This window comes from Nannobrachium achirus (assembly GCF_963921795.1).
Source record: "Nannobrachium achirus genome assembly, chromosome: 3".
In the NCBI taxonomy this organism is placed as follows: domain Eukaryota; kingdom Metazoa; phylum Chordata; class Actinopteri; order Myctophiformes; family Myctophidae; genus Nannobrachium; species Nannobrachium achirus.
In genome coordinates, this window is record NC_137812.1 from 62745147 (window position 1) to 62764641 (window position 19495).

The 19495-nt window shown below is 42.1% G+C and overlaps 2 protein-coding genes across 3 annotated transcripts in view; both read left to right on the forward strand.

Annotated features, from left to right (window-relative positions):
- Positions 1–19495, forward strand: part of mri1 (methylthioribose-1-phosphate isomerase 1) — an 82149-nt gene that overhangs the window by 3864 nt on the left and 58790 nt on the right. Inside the window, exons 3-6 of one of the 2 annotated variants that reach the window (XR_013961810.1) lie at positions 586–755; positions 2559–2735; positions 3248–3472; positions 6758–8490. Coding sequence is in view for 1 of the 2 variants with exons in the window: in XM_080721151.1 (XP_080577277.1) it covers positions 586–755; positions 2559–2735; positions 3248–3472; positions 6758–6891 (706 nt within the window). In the remaining variant the exon portion in view is untranslated. Of the gene's footprint in view, positions 1–585; positions 756–2558; positions 2736–3247; positions 3473–6757; positions 8803–19495 lie in introns of those variants that run through there. The other variant, XM_080721151.1, reaches the window with a different exon arrangement.
- cUnh19orf53 (chromosome Un C19orf53 homolog) lies at positions 16143–18017 on the forward strand. Its single transcript, XM_080721707.1, has 3 exons — positions 16143–16307; positions 16844–16899; positions 17013–18017. Exons 1-3 carry the CDS (start codon positions 16211–16213, stop codon positions 17154–17156), a joined length of 297 nt encoding a protein of 98 aa, XP_080577833.1. The 5' UTR covers positions 16143–16210; the 3' UTR covers positions 17157–18017.

A 19495-nucleotide genomic window follows, 5' to 3' on the forward strand; every position in this document is an offset into this window, starting at 1 on the left:
AATATGAATGAATGTCAATTATGTTGTGTTCTGATTTGTAGTGTTTTAGTTCACAAATTGCTTAGAAAAGCGCTATAAAAATGCCATCCATTATTATTATGAGGAAAGGTGGGCTGGATATAGAGAAACAAGTAGAAAATAATAGAAAATATATTTTCTATTTATCAAAGAGCCGGAGAAAAAGGGAGACTCCTGTTGCTGATCAAAGGCTCTATATACTAGCAATGAATACTATCAGAATATCGTCATTGTCGGGCAGAAACCTTGTATCTCCAAGTATCACAGAATGTGTACGTTATTTCGTGAAGTAAAGCCCTGCTTCATCATACAAGGCCGTCGCACAGGTAGTGAAAACAGCAGATTTACAAGCACAAAACGCCTCGCGGTGCGAGGCGTTTTGTGCTTGTAAATCTGCTGTTTTCACTAGTTTAAATCATTTTAAAAATGATAACTGCAAAACGAACAGTTTTGGACATACAAGGTTTCCACCCGACAACGGCGATATAGTGCTTTAACCTTTTGACCAACAATGATCACATAGCCTACCCAAGTCCATAGTGACACGCAAAAACGTCTATCCCACAGCGTAATTGCCTGGATCGAAGACATGCTGGAACGTGATGTCAATGACAACAGGAAGATTGGTAACTATGGTGCCCAGCACATCCTGTCTGGCGTCCCCAGGGATTCCGTAACCATCCTCACGCACTGCAACACCGGCTCGCTCGCTACCGCCGGATACGGGACGGCATTGGGTGAGGCTGGATGAGTGTGAGAGAGTGCATGCAGTGTTGTTTTTGACAGCAAATTTTGATTTAGTTTTAGTCATAGTCTTTTGAATAAAATATATTTTAGTTTTAGTCATAATTTAGTCACCTGAAAAGTTTTAGTTTTAGTCTGATTTTAGTCGACTAAATATTATAAGATTTCAGTCGACATAGTACATTTCAGTTGACCAAAATACATTTCAGTTGACTAAATCAACTGTAGATTTAGTCAACTGAAATGTATTTTGGTAGGCCTTGATGGCATCATAATGACTGATTTTACACTTCGTTGTGTGCTGAAAATAGCTGATCTACAAGCTCACAACGCGTCGCAGCGCGACACGTGAGCTTGTAGATCGGCTATTTTCAGCATGCAACACCTGAGAGCAACCAAACATAAAATGGCTCTCTTCTCCACTAGTCCCTCCCTAACGTTTTAGTCTAGTTTTTATTTTGTTGATGAAATTGTCAATATATTCAGTCTTAGTTTTAGTCATCACAGCTTACGTTTTATTTAGTTTTTATTTAGTTTTTGTCAGTGAAAAAAACGCAGTCGACAAACATTTTTCGTCATAGTTTTAGTTGACGAAATCAACAATGAGTGCATGCATATGTATGTGCATGCGAAATATCACCTGTTGTTGCAGCTATTGAATGAAAGTCTGTGATTTGTTCTGTGAAGTAGTACCTCACTCCCACAAAGGTAGATTTCTTACCCAGTGATCACTTGAAGTATTGGAGAATTTATAGTGAATATCCACCACTTGAATTATACTGTGAGAGTTTATGTAGGCCTATGTATTTTTTTTATGTAAATTAAATTTGTATTGACCTCTGTTCAATTCATCAAGTATTTTCATATTCTTAATCCACTGTAAAGGAATGCGATAAAAAAAGAAAACTACATTATTTCAAGTCCTCACAGGATGATGATAGGAAAAAAATATTTACGTTTTGGGGGACAAAGTGTGAGAAAGAGAGAGATTGTTAGATCTTTGTCTTGATGAAGACATGAGTCGAAACATTAACGGTATGAGATTTTTAACACCAAAAATATTGTCTGTGTCAACACCGCGGTTATTGGTAACAACGTTTCAACCACCATTGCGTGTCTTGTCGTCTTGTGAGCACTCAGTAGCAGCCAATGCTACCTCAAGCTACAACAACAACCATCCGACCATATTCAAAATTCAGCTTTGTAAAAAAGCAACAACACTGTTAAGCCTACTGCCAACTGCGAGCTGTGACATTATAAAGTGACATTATAAAGCCACAACTAGTCTCCTGTAGCGTGCCCTGCGAGTGGGGACGAGACATCATGCAGTCTGATGGGCTGTGCCTCGCCCCGTGGATGATCCGTTGATTCTGAATCTGTTCTCGACACTCCCACACAAGGAACAGCTCCCGGCCTCCCGCGCTTGAGAACCGAATCCCATCGTTCATTTAAAAGAGCTGTTCAAAAGAGCGAAATCGTTGGCGAACGTCACATCTCTACTGCGCTCCTCGGGGCAGAGCAGAGCAGCGGATGCGTTTTCTTTACTCTGTGTTGTGCTCGCTCACCGGTAACACCGAGTACCGTTGCAACCATAGTAACCAGGACCTGTGTGTGTGTGTGTGTGTGTGTGTGTGTGTGTGTGTGTGTGTGTGTGTGTGTGTGTGTGTGTGTGTGTGTGTGTGTGTGTGTGTGTGTGTGTGTGTGTGTGTGTGTGTGTGTGTGTGTGTGTGTGTGTGTGTGTGTGTGTGTGTGTGTGTGTGTGTGTGTGTGTGTGTGTGTGTGTGTGTGTGTTGCAGGTGTGGTGCGTAGTCTACATGCGCTGGGCAGGCTGAAGCGTGTCTACTGTACAGAGACCAGGCCGTACAACCAAGGCGCCAGACTGACGGCTTACGAGGCTGTGGCTGAAGGATTCCCTGCTACACTCATTACAGACAGCATGGCCGCCCTGACCATGAGGGAGAGGGGCATCACAGGTATGTCGTTTCCACTATTCTCTAGGGATGGGACGATAAGCAATATTATCGTTTATCGTGATTAAAAAAAACACTCACGATAATCGTATTGTGGAAAATCTATCGTGATATCGCCCTCCGTCATGCACTGGGATCAATTCACCTTTTATTTGCCTAGCTGCATATCCGGTACCACATAAACCCTCTATAATTCGTAAGAGGTACTTGATATAAGTACTTGATATAGTCTTTTTTTTCCCACTCTCTATCAAATGTCTTTGCCCAAAAATAGCCGATCTACAAGCTCACAAGCTTGTAGATTTGCTATTTTTTGCAAACGTTCCGCCCCAGGATAATGGTTTTTGATTAACGTGATAATATCGTAAATCGCGATTTCTTTTGTCACGATAATCGTGATTTGACATTTTCATATTGTCCCATCCCTACTATTCTCTTCTTATTTTCCCTGTTTCTCTTTCTTGCACCATTCTCACATCTCTCTACTTCAACCAACCTGTGTGCTTTTCTCTCAGCTGTGGTGGTGGGGGCCGACAGGGTGGTTGCCAACGGCGACACAGCCAACAAGGTGGGCACGTATCAGCTGGCCATCACTGCTAAGCACCACGGGATTCCTTTCTATGTGGCGGCACCCAGCACGTCCTGTGACCTGAGTCTGGAGAGTGGCAGGGATATTGTCATTGAAGTGCGCCCCCCGGAGGAGCTCACCAGCATAAATGGAATCCCCATTGCAGCTCCAGGTATAAAGAGTGTTTTGAGTAGGGCTGTCACGATTATGACATTTTACATGACGATTGTCACTCAAAATTGCGATTAGCGATTTAATTGTGTTTCTGTCCTTGACAATTACATTCCTGTTTGGCTTGTTGGCTTTGAAGTTGCACGTGGTAGATATGACACATAACCTAAATATACAAAGAAATTACTGACATATTTGACAACTTTATACTTAAAAAAGAACATTGATAGTGGAAATAGCCGATCTACAATCTCACAAGGCGTCGCGATTAGACGATTATGTAATAATTGTGACAGCCCTAGTTGTTAGTTTGTGAGATTTTTTTTATCTCATGGTGTCAAAAGGTCCAGCAGTCTAGAAAAAGGTTTTTACTATAGAGCAGGAGTCTTCAACGTTTTCAGTCCAAGGACCCCTTAGTTGAGAGAGAGAGAGATGAAGCAGGGACCCCCACAACATGTTAATAGATTCCATATAGTTTAATCTTTTGACAGCACAGCCATCAGCGTATTTTGGAATCATGTCAATTTGTGTTTTCAGATATTTAACCACTTGAACCGTCAATACTTAAAAAACTAGTCTGCTCTTTTCCCCCTCTACACCAAAGCTCTTTGCCGAGAATAGCCGATCTACAATCCCGCCGATCTAGATCGGCTATTTTCGGCTAAAAATGGTAAATGGTGCATTTATATAGCGCTTTTATCCAAAGCGCTTTACATAGATTGTGCATTACATTCACCCATTCACGCACACATTCATACACCGGTGGCGGAGGAAACCATGCAAGGCACCAACCTGCTCACCAGGAGCAATTAGGGGTTCAGAGTCTTGCCCAAGGACTCTTCGACATTAACTCAGGGGGAGCCCGGATTCGAACTGGGAACCCTTCGTGCTCTAATAACGGTTTCTCTACCCCTGAGCTATGCCGCTAAAGTTCTCAGAATATGGACACTAGGGTTCAAGCTGTTAAAATAAAACAGGAGAAAACAAAAGGTTTCTATCACACAAATATTTGGAGGACCCCCTGTAGTAACTCTGAGGACCCCCTGTTGAAGACCCAGGAAAAGGGAACAGAGGACATGGGTCCTGAGTGAGTTTGCAAGAGCTGATTGAGCAGTGTCATGTGATCTCTAATTAGACGAGGCTGAGTGAAGAGGTGCTCTGTGACATCACTGTAATTAAAGCACACTGGTTTAATGAGACTACCGGCCCCTTGAGGGGTTTGAGTGTGTCTATTATAGGACCTTTCCACTAGGCTTTTGAGCACGGCATGCATGGTACGGCATTGTAAAGAACAGGTTCTGATGGCTTTTCCACCTCAGCCTGGTTTTGGTCCAGTGGCGTCAGTTCAGAAAAAGCTAAGGTATGGCAACATGACTGGTGTCTTGCACGCGCGCGCGCATACCTTAGCAACAGGCATGATACATTTATTTTAAGAACTAAAAAATGTTCTCCCCAGTTTCTACGGTTTCTTGGGCTGGATATGGCAGCCTGGAAAGTGACCATTTTGTTAAATTTTGCATTTGTAGTTATTTTACTGTAATTTAACAACATAATAACCAGCACAGATAGACAAAGAGACATTCATGGATTTATATTTAAAAGTAACTTTTATTTTCCCCCTGGCCTGGACCCAGGGTATGGCAGCTGTATACCCCTGCCATACCCAATTTAATTGACGCCCCTGTTTCGGTCGCAATCGTGCTGAATTGGGCTCGTTGGCATCAAAATCATTACCAGGTTAGCCCGGTAATTACATCTGGAACCGGGCTGATGGGAGGGTTAAAATGATGTAGGTAATAACTGATTGGTTAAATAACATGGAAGCGTTGTGTTGTTTACCAACGCTAGGAAGGCATGAAACGGAATGGGCAAATAGCATGGAATCTAAACAAGCACATGAGATGCAATTCTAAACGGTGTAGAGAGAAAATCTAAAAGTTGAAACTCCTGTACAGAAAGCAGAAGGATATCAACGTGAATGCGTTGGTAAAGCAACATGTATGATATTAAATGGCGCACTTCACCAAATTATAATGGCGATACCACCCGGTCTGAAAACCCTGGTCTCTAAACTGTACTTTTCCCTACGTGTTCTATAAACATTATTGATGACTTGGTGGCTGGCTGTTGTTTTTTTGGTATTATGTAAAGTTTAATTGATCATATCTTGTAATGGTGTCTCTACCAGGCGACACTGTGTGTGTGCATTATGTATCTCAATGGTGCTTGTGCAACTTGACGCATGCAATAAAAATATACAGATAATCTGATGCTGGTTATAAACCGCTTGAACCCATCTTCTTCTATGCCAGATTTAGCTAAAAAGGCCACTGATTTCCCCCTGAGAGAGATAGAGAGAGAGAAAGTGAGGGAGAAGTAGAGCAAACCACTTTCATGGTCAAGAGCGTTACTTTGGATTGAGAAAGAGAGTAACCATAGCGGCATTTTTGGCAAAGACAAGAAGTACAAACTCGGGTCCCGTTTTAGTCTAGAGGGTTTTAAGAGATTTTAAGGAGGCAGGATAGAATCTCAGAATAATTAAAAAAATTACGACAAACATAAAGACGAACTCCACAGTGTAGTGTTCCTGTAGAGTAGACTGTCGCATACCGGCCGACACGGTTCACACTAAACGTTGCATATGCATGTCGTCATCATTGACATCATGGTAGTTTTCCCCAAACTTCCGGACTCTTAACTCCCTTTCTGGCGGAAAAAGACAATCAGCTTGATACGGCACGGTGTGGAGTGGCACCACACGACACAGCATGGCGTGTTACTGCAATGGGTTAGCGCAGGGGTCTTCAACGTTTTCAGGCCAAGGACCCCTTAGTTGAGAGAGAGATGGAGCAGGGACCCCCACAACCTTTTCAGAGATTCCATATACAGTAGTTTCATTATTTGACAGCACTATCCTCTATATTTTGGATTCATGTCAATTTCAGATATTTAACCACTTGAACCGTCAATAGTTAATAAACTTGACATTTCTTACTGTAGTCTGTTCTTTTCCCCCTCTACACCAAACCTCTTTGCCGGAAATAGCCGATCTACAAGCTTGTAGATCGGCTATTTTTGGCTAAGGTTCTCAGAATATGGACTCTAGGGTTCAAGTGGTTAATATAAGATTCGGAGGACCCACTGTAGAAACTCTGAGGACCATCTAGGGGTCCCGCACACCCTGTTGAAGACCCCTGGGTTAGCGCCTTTACTGTACATGTCATGATTGCGTAAGGAGTCTGTGTGTGGCTCATATGAGTCATTCTGTAATGCTTCTGCTCTGCAGGTATTGAGGTGTGGAACCCAGCGTTTGACGTGACCCCCCATCAGCTAATCACAGGAGGAATCATCACAGAGTTAGGAGTCTTCCTGCCCTCCGAGCTTCAGGCAGCGCTCACTGGCCGCCTCACCGCTCTCTAGTCCTGCTCAGCCTCCCCTGCTGGTCCATGTGCGCTACTGCACCTTAAAGCGATCAAACTTCCCCCCCACTCATAGTCCCTCACAGAGCTCACTCACACACACAGACAGTGCTTCTCAATCTTTGTGATTTCAAGGACCCCCCATGGTCCCGTACGGGTCCATTTGGAGCCCCGTGGGTACCCTGAGGTTCCCTGGATCCCACTTTGAGAACCACTGCCATAGTAGTGCTACGTTACTACATTGGTGAGTCATTGTTACATTTCCATGCACAGATATCAGCTGCGCACATAAAAAACACACACACACACACACACACACACACACACACACACACACACACACACACACACACACACACACACACACACACGCACGCACACTGCAGGGACTCAAGCAGAGACACAAGTACACTACTTTCCTTTCCTCTCTTCCCTTCTTTATTTCTATGTTCTCTTCCGCTCTCATCACATACCAAGGCAAAGCTCATTCTGTGTCATTATCTCTTGTCTTTCTCTCAATGGCTTCTGCGATGATCAATAGTGCTCAGCTTCACGCGTTCCCAATTTATAATTACACGAAACCCAGGCAAACAATTGCGATAGCCGCCACTGTGGGCATTCATGGGCTACAGACGTGACTCTGTATTTCTTACTAAAGTTTCCATAGAGTTAGGGTGTCGCGTGCAAAAAACGGACGTTGTACATGAGCTTGTAGATCTGCTATTTTTGGCCGGACACCTCATATGACGGAGTGTAAATTAAGAATTCGATGTCATGATTCTGAACTCATGGCGCTTAAAGTGAGACATAAGTGCTGCTACCTACTTGTAAATACATATAACCCTAAATGCGTAGTGTGTACATATGTACAAACTAACCCCTAAATACTTCACGGTAGCATAATTCTAACCAAATTGTTTAATCCATTGAATTAAAAAAAAAGAAAATGTTACATTAACATTTGTTTTAATTTTCTTTTATGTAAAAACTTTTATAAAAAAAATTGTTAGCTTGTATATTTGGGCAGCCGGAATTATAACCATATAATGAATTGTATTTCATTCCCATAATGTAATACTTAATACAAAATTTGGGACACCCCTAGATCAGTCCACCTTGGTCAGCTGAAGCCTATCATGAAATGTGGCGATATTTACCTGACATTTGTATCTTGCTGTTCCATATCATATTTTGCCATTCCATATAAATGTCCAACACCACAAAACGGAACACAACATGACACAAACCTAAATTGGGTAATTGGTGTTATTTTCACCAATGACAGCTTCTGAAATGTCCATTTTTATCTATTGTATTGTATTTCTGTAATAAGAGACATAGGTATTTAGACTGGTGGGATTATTTCCATTCTGAACAGCTCTGTGACTGTATCTGGAAATGCTTTATGGCATACAGTAATTACCATCTGTCCAGAATGATGGTAATACTGTTACAGATTGATTTGTGGATGTTTTTGATACAGCAGCTGTGAAGCCATGCTTTAGCTAAACGGTCACTTATTGTCTTTGTGATCTGCTTAGGCTATCATTGACTTCTTTTTTTGGATTGTTAAGTCTCTCAGACTCATTTGTCATCTGTCGTCTTATCAGAGATTGACCATAAGCCCAACAGTATATGACACCAGAAGAGAACTGAACTGGGACCAGAGAGTAGCTCGTCTGGTATGCAGGGTTCCCACGGTCATGAAATTCCTGGAAATATTTTGAAATTAGAAAAATGTTTTTCCAGTACTGGAAAAGTTTTGAAATTGATCAAGGGTCCTGGAAAGTCCGGGAAAAAATAGCTACTTTTATTTTTGCTATGCCTGTCTTTGGGCATTGCACATAGGAGTAAGCAACACGTTATTGCGCTGAATTATTGTTAGATAGTTGTTGTCGGGTGAAAACCTTGTATGTCCAAAACCATTCTTTTGCATTTATAATTTAAAAAATGATTTAAACTAGTGAAAACAGACGATCTACAAGCACACAACGCCTCGCACCGCAAGGCGTTGTGTGCTTGTAGATCTGCTGTTTTCACTTCTTTTGTGCGACGGGCCGGCCTTGTATGATGAAGCAGGGCTTTGCTTTGCGAAAGAACGTACACATTTGAAACTTGGAGATACGAGGTTTCCACCCGACAACAACGATGTAGTCCTGGAAATTGGGTTAAATATTCTGGAAACGTTTTGGAAAGGTTTTGGAAATGCATTGGAAAAAATGTGTGGGAACCCTGGGTATGGGTCTTGACTCTTGAGGTGATGTGACCTGACCCAGGTGATCCTTTCAACAGTTCTCCTTTTTCCGAGGCTTTATGCAGATACAGATCCAAACGTCTGTAGGAGACATGCCTACTCGCTGTACTGAATGTCCAAGGCCCAGACCCCGGGGGGGCCCGCACTGCTCACTGCCTTACATAACCAGCAAGAACAGCACTAATGAAGCTCACAACATGGACTTCACCTAGTTAGCAGCTAACACTGCACATTGCAGTGTTGTAGTTCTGTCTGAACTACCACACAAACAGGAGAGACTAACAGTCCTTCCAATTCTTACCACACCTCTCTTAATAAGTACACATCCTCCCCTTGTGGATTTTGACTGTTCAAAGGGGCATCACCATCAAAAACCTGTATTAATATTGCAAGTGTTTTGTCATGTTCTAAGCCACGCTCGGGACCACTGCGGGGTCCAGAAAACACTCTAGATAGAAGCTTGATGTAACAAAAAAAAAAAGAAAAGAAAAAAAAGAAGAACCTTTGAATTCTAGAATTCAAAGATGCATTGTAAGTGTCATTGTCTGTCCCATATATTTGAATTGCGGTAAAAGAGAATCATTTTTATCTTCCTCACCTTCTTCTGCCCTCAACCTAAAATCTCCTCCTTTCTCTCAAGTCTGTCCTGTTTCACATCACTCCCCTTTCACAACGATGCTGTTAAATCACACACAAGGGTAGAATATGCTTGTGTGTTTGTGTTTGAGTTTGTATTTAGTTTATTTTTTAAATATTATTTGTAAGAAATCTAAGAGAACCGGGGGAAGTTGGGAGTAAGGAATATGTAGCAACTGTTTGCCCATCGGACGTGCAAATTATTTCTCTCTAAAGATAATAGAGGTACACATTTTTGTTTTACTTAAGTCATGACGATAACTATTTGACTGTGATCTGCTTTTTATTTTATTTCATTGTGATCATAGTGATTAAGCTGTTTAGTACGACACACTGGGGAGGCCTCCTCAACCATACACACTACCTCTCCATCTGCCCACACACAGACTTCAAACTCATGAGCTTTCAAACATTCACAGAGACTTCAAACACATGAGCATACTGTATATCCGAAGATTGTAGAATCATGGGCAGAGTCCGAAATCACTCACTCACTACTCTGCTCCCTTTTCCCCCCATGACTGAATACATTTATTTACATCATGTACAGATTGAATAAGCTTTGGTGGACATCCCTGCATTGTAAGTTGAGTACACAGATGTGTATGCTTACCCTTTTTGTATCTATGGTTAACTTGAACAAGACCAGTAACTATAAAGATTAATAACAATCAGGTTAACAACACCATTTAACATTTTAACAATGTTCAAAGAGTAGCTGGAATATGGCTCTCTAGTCTCTACGTCGTCCTCAGACGAGCCCTCCATCCGGTGTCAGAAGGCAGTGACTGGCTAGTATCCTCTCTTGGTAGCCTCCCGTATAGACGCTTGTTGGTAATGTTTTTGTTTTGTTTGATGTTCAGTACCACTCACTCACAGCATTCTGGTGTAGTGTCCAGCATTCAGAGTCATAAAGGAAAACTAACTCCACAGTTGCAGAAAAGAAATTGATCCGTGGTTGAATTCCCACACTCTGGTCCATGCAAGCTCTTTCCTCACTTTAATGTCCTTCTCTCTGGAGTTGACCCATGCACCCAGGTATTTAGTGCAGTACCCCCTATCGTTGTTAGAGGCGGATGTTCTTGGGGAATGTTATTGTTAATGACCTCGGTTTTCGTTGCGTTTTGCATGAGCCCAACCGTGGCACACTCTGGTTAAGAGCTCTTGTGCCTGTCCTACTCGATTAGATGGCAGGCAGATGTCAGTGGCATAGTCCTGGTCTGTCAGGGTGTCTCGTAGACCTTCTGGGAGTTAATGAAGCAGAGTTCTTGCTACCGTCCTCTAATAGCCTGTCTAAGGTTGTAGTCCAGTACTATTATGTAAAAGGAAGGAGCCGAGGGTGTTTCCTTGCAGCACTCAGGTTTGGATGTTGTTGCTGTTACCGTTCTGCTTTATCGCTTTGTCTCTCGTTTCTGTGTACATGAGCAGCCATCAGCTGGGTCCATAGACTTGAAGAAGAATTTGTAGTTGGGATGGTTTGCTGCACATCTGGTTTATCCAGACTTTGTGCAGCAGCCACAGACATGGCCGACAGGACATTTTCCCAAGCTGAGGTCATGTAGCGCCTGCTCCTGCACTCAGTCTAGCTACGTTTGGAACCTTCTCCTTTTACAAGAAGGTTGTGATGAAATCAGCTTGTCTCTTCATCTCCACAAGCACTATTGTACTCTCAGTTACAGCGGTCTTGAGGGGGTCAATTTGTTGATCTCTCTTTGAGACATGGGCGACCTTAGTCATGCTCCACATCACTGCAGGCTCTACCCTGTGTGATACGAGAGTGCAGACTAGCCGACACCAACTCCTCCTGAATCGTTGCCCTCCACACCTTCCTGTCTAGCCTCAGTTCTGCAGTGTCGTTAGCTACACTGCTGCAGTGTGTCAAGTAGGTGGTGTGCCTCTTTCCCCTCCTAGCTGTGCTTTGGGTTGACTGTTGACTCTCAGTTTCAGTTTGCTCGCTACCAGTTCTGGGAGCGTCACACAATGCCCTGCCACAACCACAGCCAGGAATAAGTAGTCTTTAGAAAATCGGATCAGGGTAGACTGGTCTGACATTGCGTCTTACACCTTATCTGGTGTTCAGATCCACCTGTCCTCTTCCCATCACATGCAACAGCCTTCCTGGAGTCCTGTACAACACGTTGCATCACTTCAGGTGTCCTGGGTGGGCACTCGGGAGGGGGGCTGTTAGTGGTTAAGTGTCCCTTCAATATGACTTTGTGGGATACTGGACATTAAACCCATATAAATGCTGAGGTTTATGTCTTTCTCTGTTGGAATAGGCCTTGGGCTGTGCTGCTCCATTGGCCCCAGACTGGGGGTCCAACTGTTTGATCTTCCACTTGCATGTCAAACTCAGGTAGTCGGCTTTCTAGCTCGAAGTACCGTATAGCATATGGTTAACTTCTGATTACCAGGTGGCCTATTTAACTGCTCGGCAACAGCTGCCACACTGTACTGATGCTACCGTACACCACAACAGGATGCACACATGTCCCGTGGGCAAACTTCCTGGCCTCCATGTAGATCTGGTTGAGAAGTTCTTTGGTTGAAGCCATGATCATGACCTCTGTCATCAAGCTGATGGAGATTTTCAGCGGGAAGGCAGACGACTTGTCTGATCCAGTTTTGGCACAGGCCATGAGGTTTCTGCCCACTGTGCTGATGGGGATGCCATGGTTCCGCACTGGAGTTGGCTTCACAGGGCCGGACTTGCTCATATTCCCTGTCAGGGCCTTGCAGAGTGGGTTCTGCCACTTCAAATTATATGATGGCCATCAGTGGGTTTCTGGCCATCTTTACCATGGCATCCTCCTCCAGAACTTTCTCTTCCACCTCTTACTCCACGGCCATCTCCCTACACCCTATATAGGTTGTTATATGTAGGGAACTATGTAGTGATTGGCTGAATTGAAAAACTATTTGGTCACCAGACAGATAATCTTAATTTTTCTTTTAGTACATTGCATAATGATGATACAATACTTTACATGCTGCATTGTGGGATAAGATTATTCCACTACATAGGGTATAATTATGATCACTGGCACAATATACAGTGAGTAGGTAGCAGTTAAGGGTTGCCCTTTTTCCCATGGCAACTTTACTTTCTTACTTACAGGCCTTTGAAATTCCCAGAGGAACTGGGGTGAAACTCTCCATCCTCTCCGGTCTTGTGCCCTCCGATCCAGTGGTTGCCAGTCCCTGCGCCTTCATCTCCTATTCTGTGGTCCTTCTCCAGGTGGCTCCTCTCTTCCTCCTGCCTTGCGGGTTCCTCCTTGGTAGACAAAATAGTTCAATAACAAAACATGCTCTAAGCGTGTGGCCTGGTTCCATTTCCTCCTCCTGATTTGGCTGTCTATTATTTCCTGTTTTGTGAGGTCCCACAAGTTGGCAAGTTGGACCAGTAGATTCCTAGGAGGCGTCAGAGGCTGCAGTTGAGGAATGTCAGTCTTTTTTTGAGTATGTTGGTTGGTGGTTATCTTCCAGGTTTCTGAACTGTAGGGTACGGTACTAGTTGGGTGGATTTGACATTAGAATTGAAGATTTGCATTATGGTCTTGTGTAAGATATTTTTTGTTCTCCAGATTTCATTTAAGATGTTGAATATCGAAGGGGCATGGTGGCGCAGTTGGTAGCGCTGTTGCCACAAGAAGGTCCTGACCCTAGAAGGTCCTGACCCCCATACCCTAGGTGGGGTTGACGAAAGGGCCTTTCTGTGTGGAGTTTGCATGTTCTCCCTGTGACCCCACCACACACACTCTTGCACGGTTTAAAAATGTCAGTCAAGTGAACATGATCTTTGTGCAAGTAGAACAAGACCTGTACTTGCCCATCAGGCAAGTACTTTAGTGTCAGATACATTTTATGTTATTCTTTTACGCTATGGTGATACATTGAATACATAGGACCACAATGGAAACAAGTTCCCAGGCCTTTTTTGTATCCTTTCAGCCTTAATGTCTGACTGTACGTCATGCTGTTTACATTTCTGACTAATAAATTATTCAATCAATCAATCAATCAAAACCCCTGGTGAGTAGGGAGTGATTTCGGACAAAGCCATGATCATCATCATTAACCACATGAACCCTAGCGTCCCTGTGCATTTAGGTTGTTGTTCAGCTATTTTTGGAGATTTGGGATTGGGACCATCATATACAGACCCCCATGGGAGACTCCAGTCAACACAGTAATATAGGGTTTAAGTGGTTAATAAGCTACGATTCTCCAGAGAGTAGTGATATCTTGCACCCAAACCTAAAGGGATGGATTTGCCAAAGTAGTTTAGATTCACAAGAGCATATCACAACACATTGTTTTAAACAATTGTATCGTCCATTTTAGCCTTTGATGTCACAGTGTAATTACTTTATTACTAATGGTGTCCTGCCAACTTCCCCTGAAAAGGTACAGGAAATGGCTAGTAATGAGTAGGGCATTCACGAATAGTGATTTTTAGTATTCGAATTATTCGACCTCAAAGTATTAGAATAGTCGAATATTCGACAGGACTGGCCAAACTGTCAAATATTAAGTAAGCAAGAGGCGAACATTGTGAAAATAGCCGAGGCCTTGTGAGCATGTGGATCTTCTATTTTCACAATATTTATCTGCGGAACCGAGTCACATTAAATGTAATACCTACAATTCCAAGTGCTTGTCAGGGTGTGGGTCCCCAGTTCAAATGTGTTTATGTTGGGGGTCACGGCCTAAAAAGGTTTGAGAACCCCTGGTATAGAGCATTAACAAATTCATCCACCAGGGGCATTGACAACTCATTCTTATGACTTCCTATCTAGCCAAGCTTTATAAACTATATAAGAGAAAACAATAAAAAAGAATTAAAAAAATAAATAAGCGAATATTCGACTTTGATGAACAACGTCGAATAGTGACTTTGATATTCGAATATTTGGTGAATGCCCTAGTAATGAGGTGCCAAAATGATTAGTGCTGGTTGTCCCATCCTACCCACGTCATCTGACCCGCCCTGCTTGTGTTCTACTAGCCATTGATTAGCGTGACCTGGGAGGAGTGTTGTTCAGAGGGCCTCTTTAAGTGCAAGTATGTTGTTCTTCTTGATAATCATTTGATCTGGTTTAGTTTTGTAACGTGGATATAGTTCAAAACTGGATGTTTTTATATACATGTATATGAATATAATGCTGTAAAGTGCAGTCATGAATCAAGAGATTTCTCTTTCACGTCAGTACAATAAAGAGGGAATAAAGCCACTGTGATCCAAATTGCATTTATTTCTCCGAAGGTGGATTGATTGACTGTTTTCATTTATTTCATTTATTTTACCAGTTCTACAATACTTTATTTTGCCTAACAGTAGCCTACCTTAAGCAGTGGTGTAAAGTAAGTGCGTACTTTACTGGAGTAGCCTACTTCCAATTTTCAGTACTTTTACTTCTACTCCTCTACTCCACTACATCTCAGAGGCAAATAATGTACTTTTACTCCACTATTATTATTATTAGTTTTCAAGTATTTGAAAACGTTTTGTAATTTTGATTATTATTAAACAACACACATTAACCACTTCAGCCATATACATTTCGGCCATTTGAAAATAGCCGATCTAAAATCTTAGAATGCGTTGCGATGCATTGTGAGCTTGCAGATCTGCTCTTTTCAAAGTATGTTTTTGAAAACTTTAAATAGGATCGACTACCCTGCATGGGGACGGGCCTCCATTCCGAAACCCCACCATTCCGAAACACCATTCCGAAACACCACCATTCCGAAATTTACATTAATTTAACTTTCACCCACCTCCACCCACTTTACCTCACCCACGTTCACCCCCCCACCCACCTCCAACGTAAAAAGCCCAGAATAAAGTAAAAGCCCAGAATTCAACATTTACTTGAGTAAAAGTACAAAAGTATCTGCATCAAAATGTACTTAAAGTACCCAAAGTAAAAGTATGGGCTTTTACTTTATCTGGTGTAAAAAGTACTCACGTGTTTACTTAAAGTATTAAATCTGCAATATAGAAATTCTGTTAGGGTGTCCACACACCAAAATACCTAGAGTGGAATCCGCCAATGCATTTCAATGAGAATGGAGTGTTTTTTGCAGAAATCCTCTACTGGCATGAAACTGCTCCATTCTCATTGAAATGCATTGGCGGATTCCACTTTGGGTATTTTGGTGTGTGGGCACCCTAACAGAATTTCTATATTGCAGATTTAATACTTTAAGTGAAACATGTGAGTACTTTTTCCACCAGATAACATGACTTTCTTTCAAACCACCGAATTGGTCAGTTCCCATTTTTGTCCTGATGGTGGCGCCAGAGTTTAGGAGCAAGATGACGAGTCAGACGATCTGTGTCCGGGTCAAAGGAGGTAACCACGCAGCTGCTCCATAGAGCTGCTCATGCAGCTGCTTCATTTCTAATTCTAAATTCCAAATAAACATGGCGCAAGGTAAACAGAAGTTCAAATCGCAGCGCCCTGGCTCATCAAAGAAACCCACACAAAGCAAACAGAATAAAGGACCCAAGAAAGGAGGAGGTATGTATAAAATAGCTTTCGGTAAAAAAGAGAAATCTTCACATTAAAGGGGGAAGAAATAACAAATATTAACAGTTGCAAACGTGTGTGGCAGTAGCCATTATGGAGGCTGGGAAGATAGAGTTGCTTGAATTTGCTGATCTTGTAACTGTAAAAATAAAAACACTGTACACTGTCTTCACTTGCTTGACCGAAACGTGCTAACTAATTAACGTTTTCTATAATTTAAGTGGAAATATTGTGCTAGTGTTTTATTTTTATTATATATTGTTGTATGCCAAAGATGTCACTCAGGTAAGAAAAAGCCTCACCCAAATTGGGAATGTGGGAACAATGTTATAACTTAGAACCCGTTAAGCATTGACAGAGTACCCATTGTAACTGTATTGTGCCCATATTGGCTGCTATGAAGATCTTTGTCCTTGTTCCTGTTTGCCCATATACATAATATAGACCTTTTTTTGGAGAAATCAGTATAGGCAATGGAGATCTCTGACTGAACAAGATTTTACCCAATTTGTGCTTCTACTCAACAGGGAAGAAAATTGCACCTAAAAAGACAGTGGTGATCCAGCAACAGAAACTGAAGAAGGTAAGAAAGTGACACGCAAAGTGATTCAGTATTATAGCAGAGTTTGAGAACTAACATATCAGACTGGATGAATGACTCCACATTAACATGTCCGCCTCTGTTCTCCCTTCAAGAACCTCGAAGTTGCCATCAGGAAAAACATCGAGCATGAGGTAACTCAGAAGGCCAGCTCCAGCCTCCACAAGCGCCTCAGCGTACTCAAAGGACCAGAGAGGGGCCCGCCTGGAGCCCCCCGTCCAGCTACCAGCTCCACATGAGAGTAGATGGACAAACTGCTCACCTATGGGACAGGAGACAGGAGTATTGAAAATGCTGAGCTGCTAAGTGCAAGTGCCTGAGTCATGATCATCATCGAATAAGATGTTTCTTCCCTTTATTACAATGTCCTGTTGTAAGATGTCTACAAGTGTAAAGGGGCATTTAACCCTAGGATGATTTTGTAGTTTGTTTCCTTGTACACATTAAACACTACAGTACATAAGGGTGAAAATATGGCAGGTTAGTAATGTTTAACACAGCTGCTATGCGTTATATTTAGGTGTTCCAATGTGCAAGCATAGATGGTAGTAAAAAGTGTTGCCAACATGGGTGCCGTCCAGAAAATGTTTTGAAGGGGGTCAGTAGAGAGAGGGAGAGAGAGAGAGAGAGAGGAGGGGGGCGGGGATACATCATGACAAGGTCCCATGCACTTGCAGTTATCAATGAACCAGCTGTAGGCTACACAATGCTGTTACCATTATTGTTATGTGCTTTAAGATCAGCTTTATGCAGCCTGCCATGTTTTTCCCTGTATGTGGTTTTTAACCTGAACCAGAAAACAAACTACAACAATCAATTTAGGCCTTCTTTCCCCTTGATGGACAGAGACAGGCTTTGTCTTTCCTTGTATGTAGCAGCTTGAACTGTGAGCTGATGCCACTTCACCAGGGGGCACCACATAGCTGATCAAACTTAAAGGAACCTTATGGAGATTTTGACATGACGTTATTGCTTTCACCTTGCAGAAGTGACCTCAGTGGTCACTCCATAATATCTTAGTTTCACTTTAGTGATCATTTTGAAGGTGGCATTCTATCAACATATGTATTTTTGTTTGTTCACTGTACAGAGAATGTCCACATGATCAAATACAAAAGTGAGAGTAATATGAAGTTTGTGTTTTCTTCTTTTTGGTGTTTGCAGGTATGTCGTGTATGTACTATGTAGCCTACATGACTGTTAAACTATTTTTCCACATGCACACACTTCTCCCTGTGTTAATCGGTTATCCCTCCTCTTCTATCAACCGTGTGTTTACATTCCCATGATCCTTTGCAGTGTATGTGAAAGTTCTCAAGGTCATCTGTCGTTCAAGGACAAGGCCTGACCACATTATCCACTGAACTGTTTTCAACCAATTTGGTCAAACTCACCCTTCTTTCACCTAGGATATAAAATTGCATGATGGTATCGCTCAGAGAAAATAATGTGCGATTAATTGCTGTACCATTGTCCAACAGTATAAATTAGGTTTAAGCCAAAATACATCTTTTAAATTAGATATTTATTTTATAAGTTGTAAATATTACAAGTTATGCAGTTTCATAATTCAATTGTAATATTATAATAACCACATTCATATCTTCAAATCTTTCTGAGAATACTTTCTGAACTAGAATACAACCTCCCAAAAATGTCTTTCCCCTTATGCGTTCCCTTTGCTGACTTCTGGTTGCATGTATCCAATTCAAAACACAAGTGACTCCTGCAAGGCAATTGGGGGCATGGCACCCCTCTGCCTCTAGGGTTTGAGTGATGACTGCAATCCTTCCTGCACAGCTAACGCAGGATGCCTGTCTCTCCTTTCCTTATGACACCCTGGACAACACTATAGGATCTTACTCCTCATGCCTAAACCATTTAGCCATCTTTTACTGCTGTATATTCAAAAACATTTTTAAATGGTTCAAATAGCTGCCTAAAAGTACGTGCCAATGTAGATCGGCTATTTTGACTAGTTTTGTTTCTTCACTTTAAAATGGGAATATAGGGCCCTAGTAGTAGGGTCTCAAACCAAGGTTCTGTGACCATCCTCGGCAAGGATGTTTTGATGATTGATTTGACCTCTATGGACCCTTTATAAAAGATTTAGCTCCCAGGTCCCTCGCAAAAATCCTGGGCTTTTTTGCTAGAAGCTGCTAGAGTTGGTGTCCCATTAACTTTACATTACAGGGGAAAAAAGCAAAAAAATTATCTGCTTTAAGTAACATATGAGGGGTCAAACTATGGGTTTTTCATGATTCTAAATCCATTGCAAACATCTGTTTTGCATAAAAAACATTCATTGGGCTAAAACGGCCCCCACAGAAGTGTACTAAACCATCGTCTTGTGGGGCTGTTTTTTAGCCCAAGGAATGTTTTTTGTGCAAAACAGATGCTTCTAATGGATTCAGAATCATGAGAAACCCCTAGTTTGACCCCTCATATGTTACTTAAAGCAGATTATTTTTTTGCTTTTTTTCCCCTGTAATGTAAAGTTAATGGGACACCAACTCTAGCAGCTTCTAGCAAAAAAGCCCAGGATTTTTGCGAGGGACCTGGGAGCTAAATCTTTTAT

Excerpts from the sequence above, each read along its gene's own strand:
- cUnh19orf53 (XM_080721707.1), top strand. The coding sequence starts at position 16,211 with ATGGCGCAAGGTAAACAGAAGTTCAAATCGCAGCGCCCTGGCTCATCA. Across the intron at positions 16,308-16,843 it reads AGGACCCAAGAAAGGAGGAG|GGAAGAAAATTGCACCTAAA; the intron begins GTATGTATAAAA and ends TCTACTCAACAG. Across the intron at positions 16,900-17,012 it reads AGCAACAGAAACTGAAGAAG|AACCTCGAAGTTGCCATCAG; the intron begins GTAAGAAAGTGA and ends TCTCCCTTCAAG.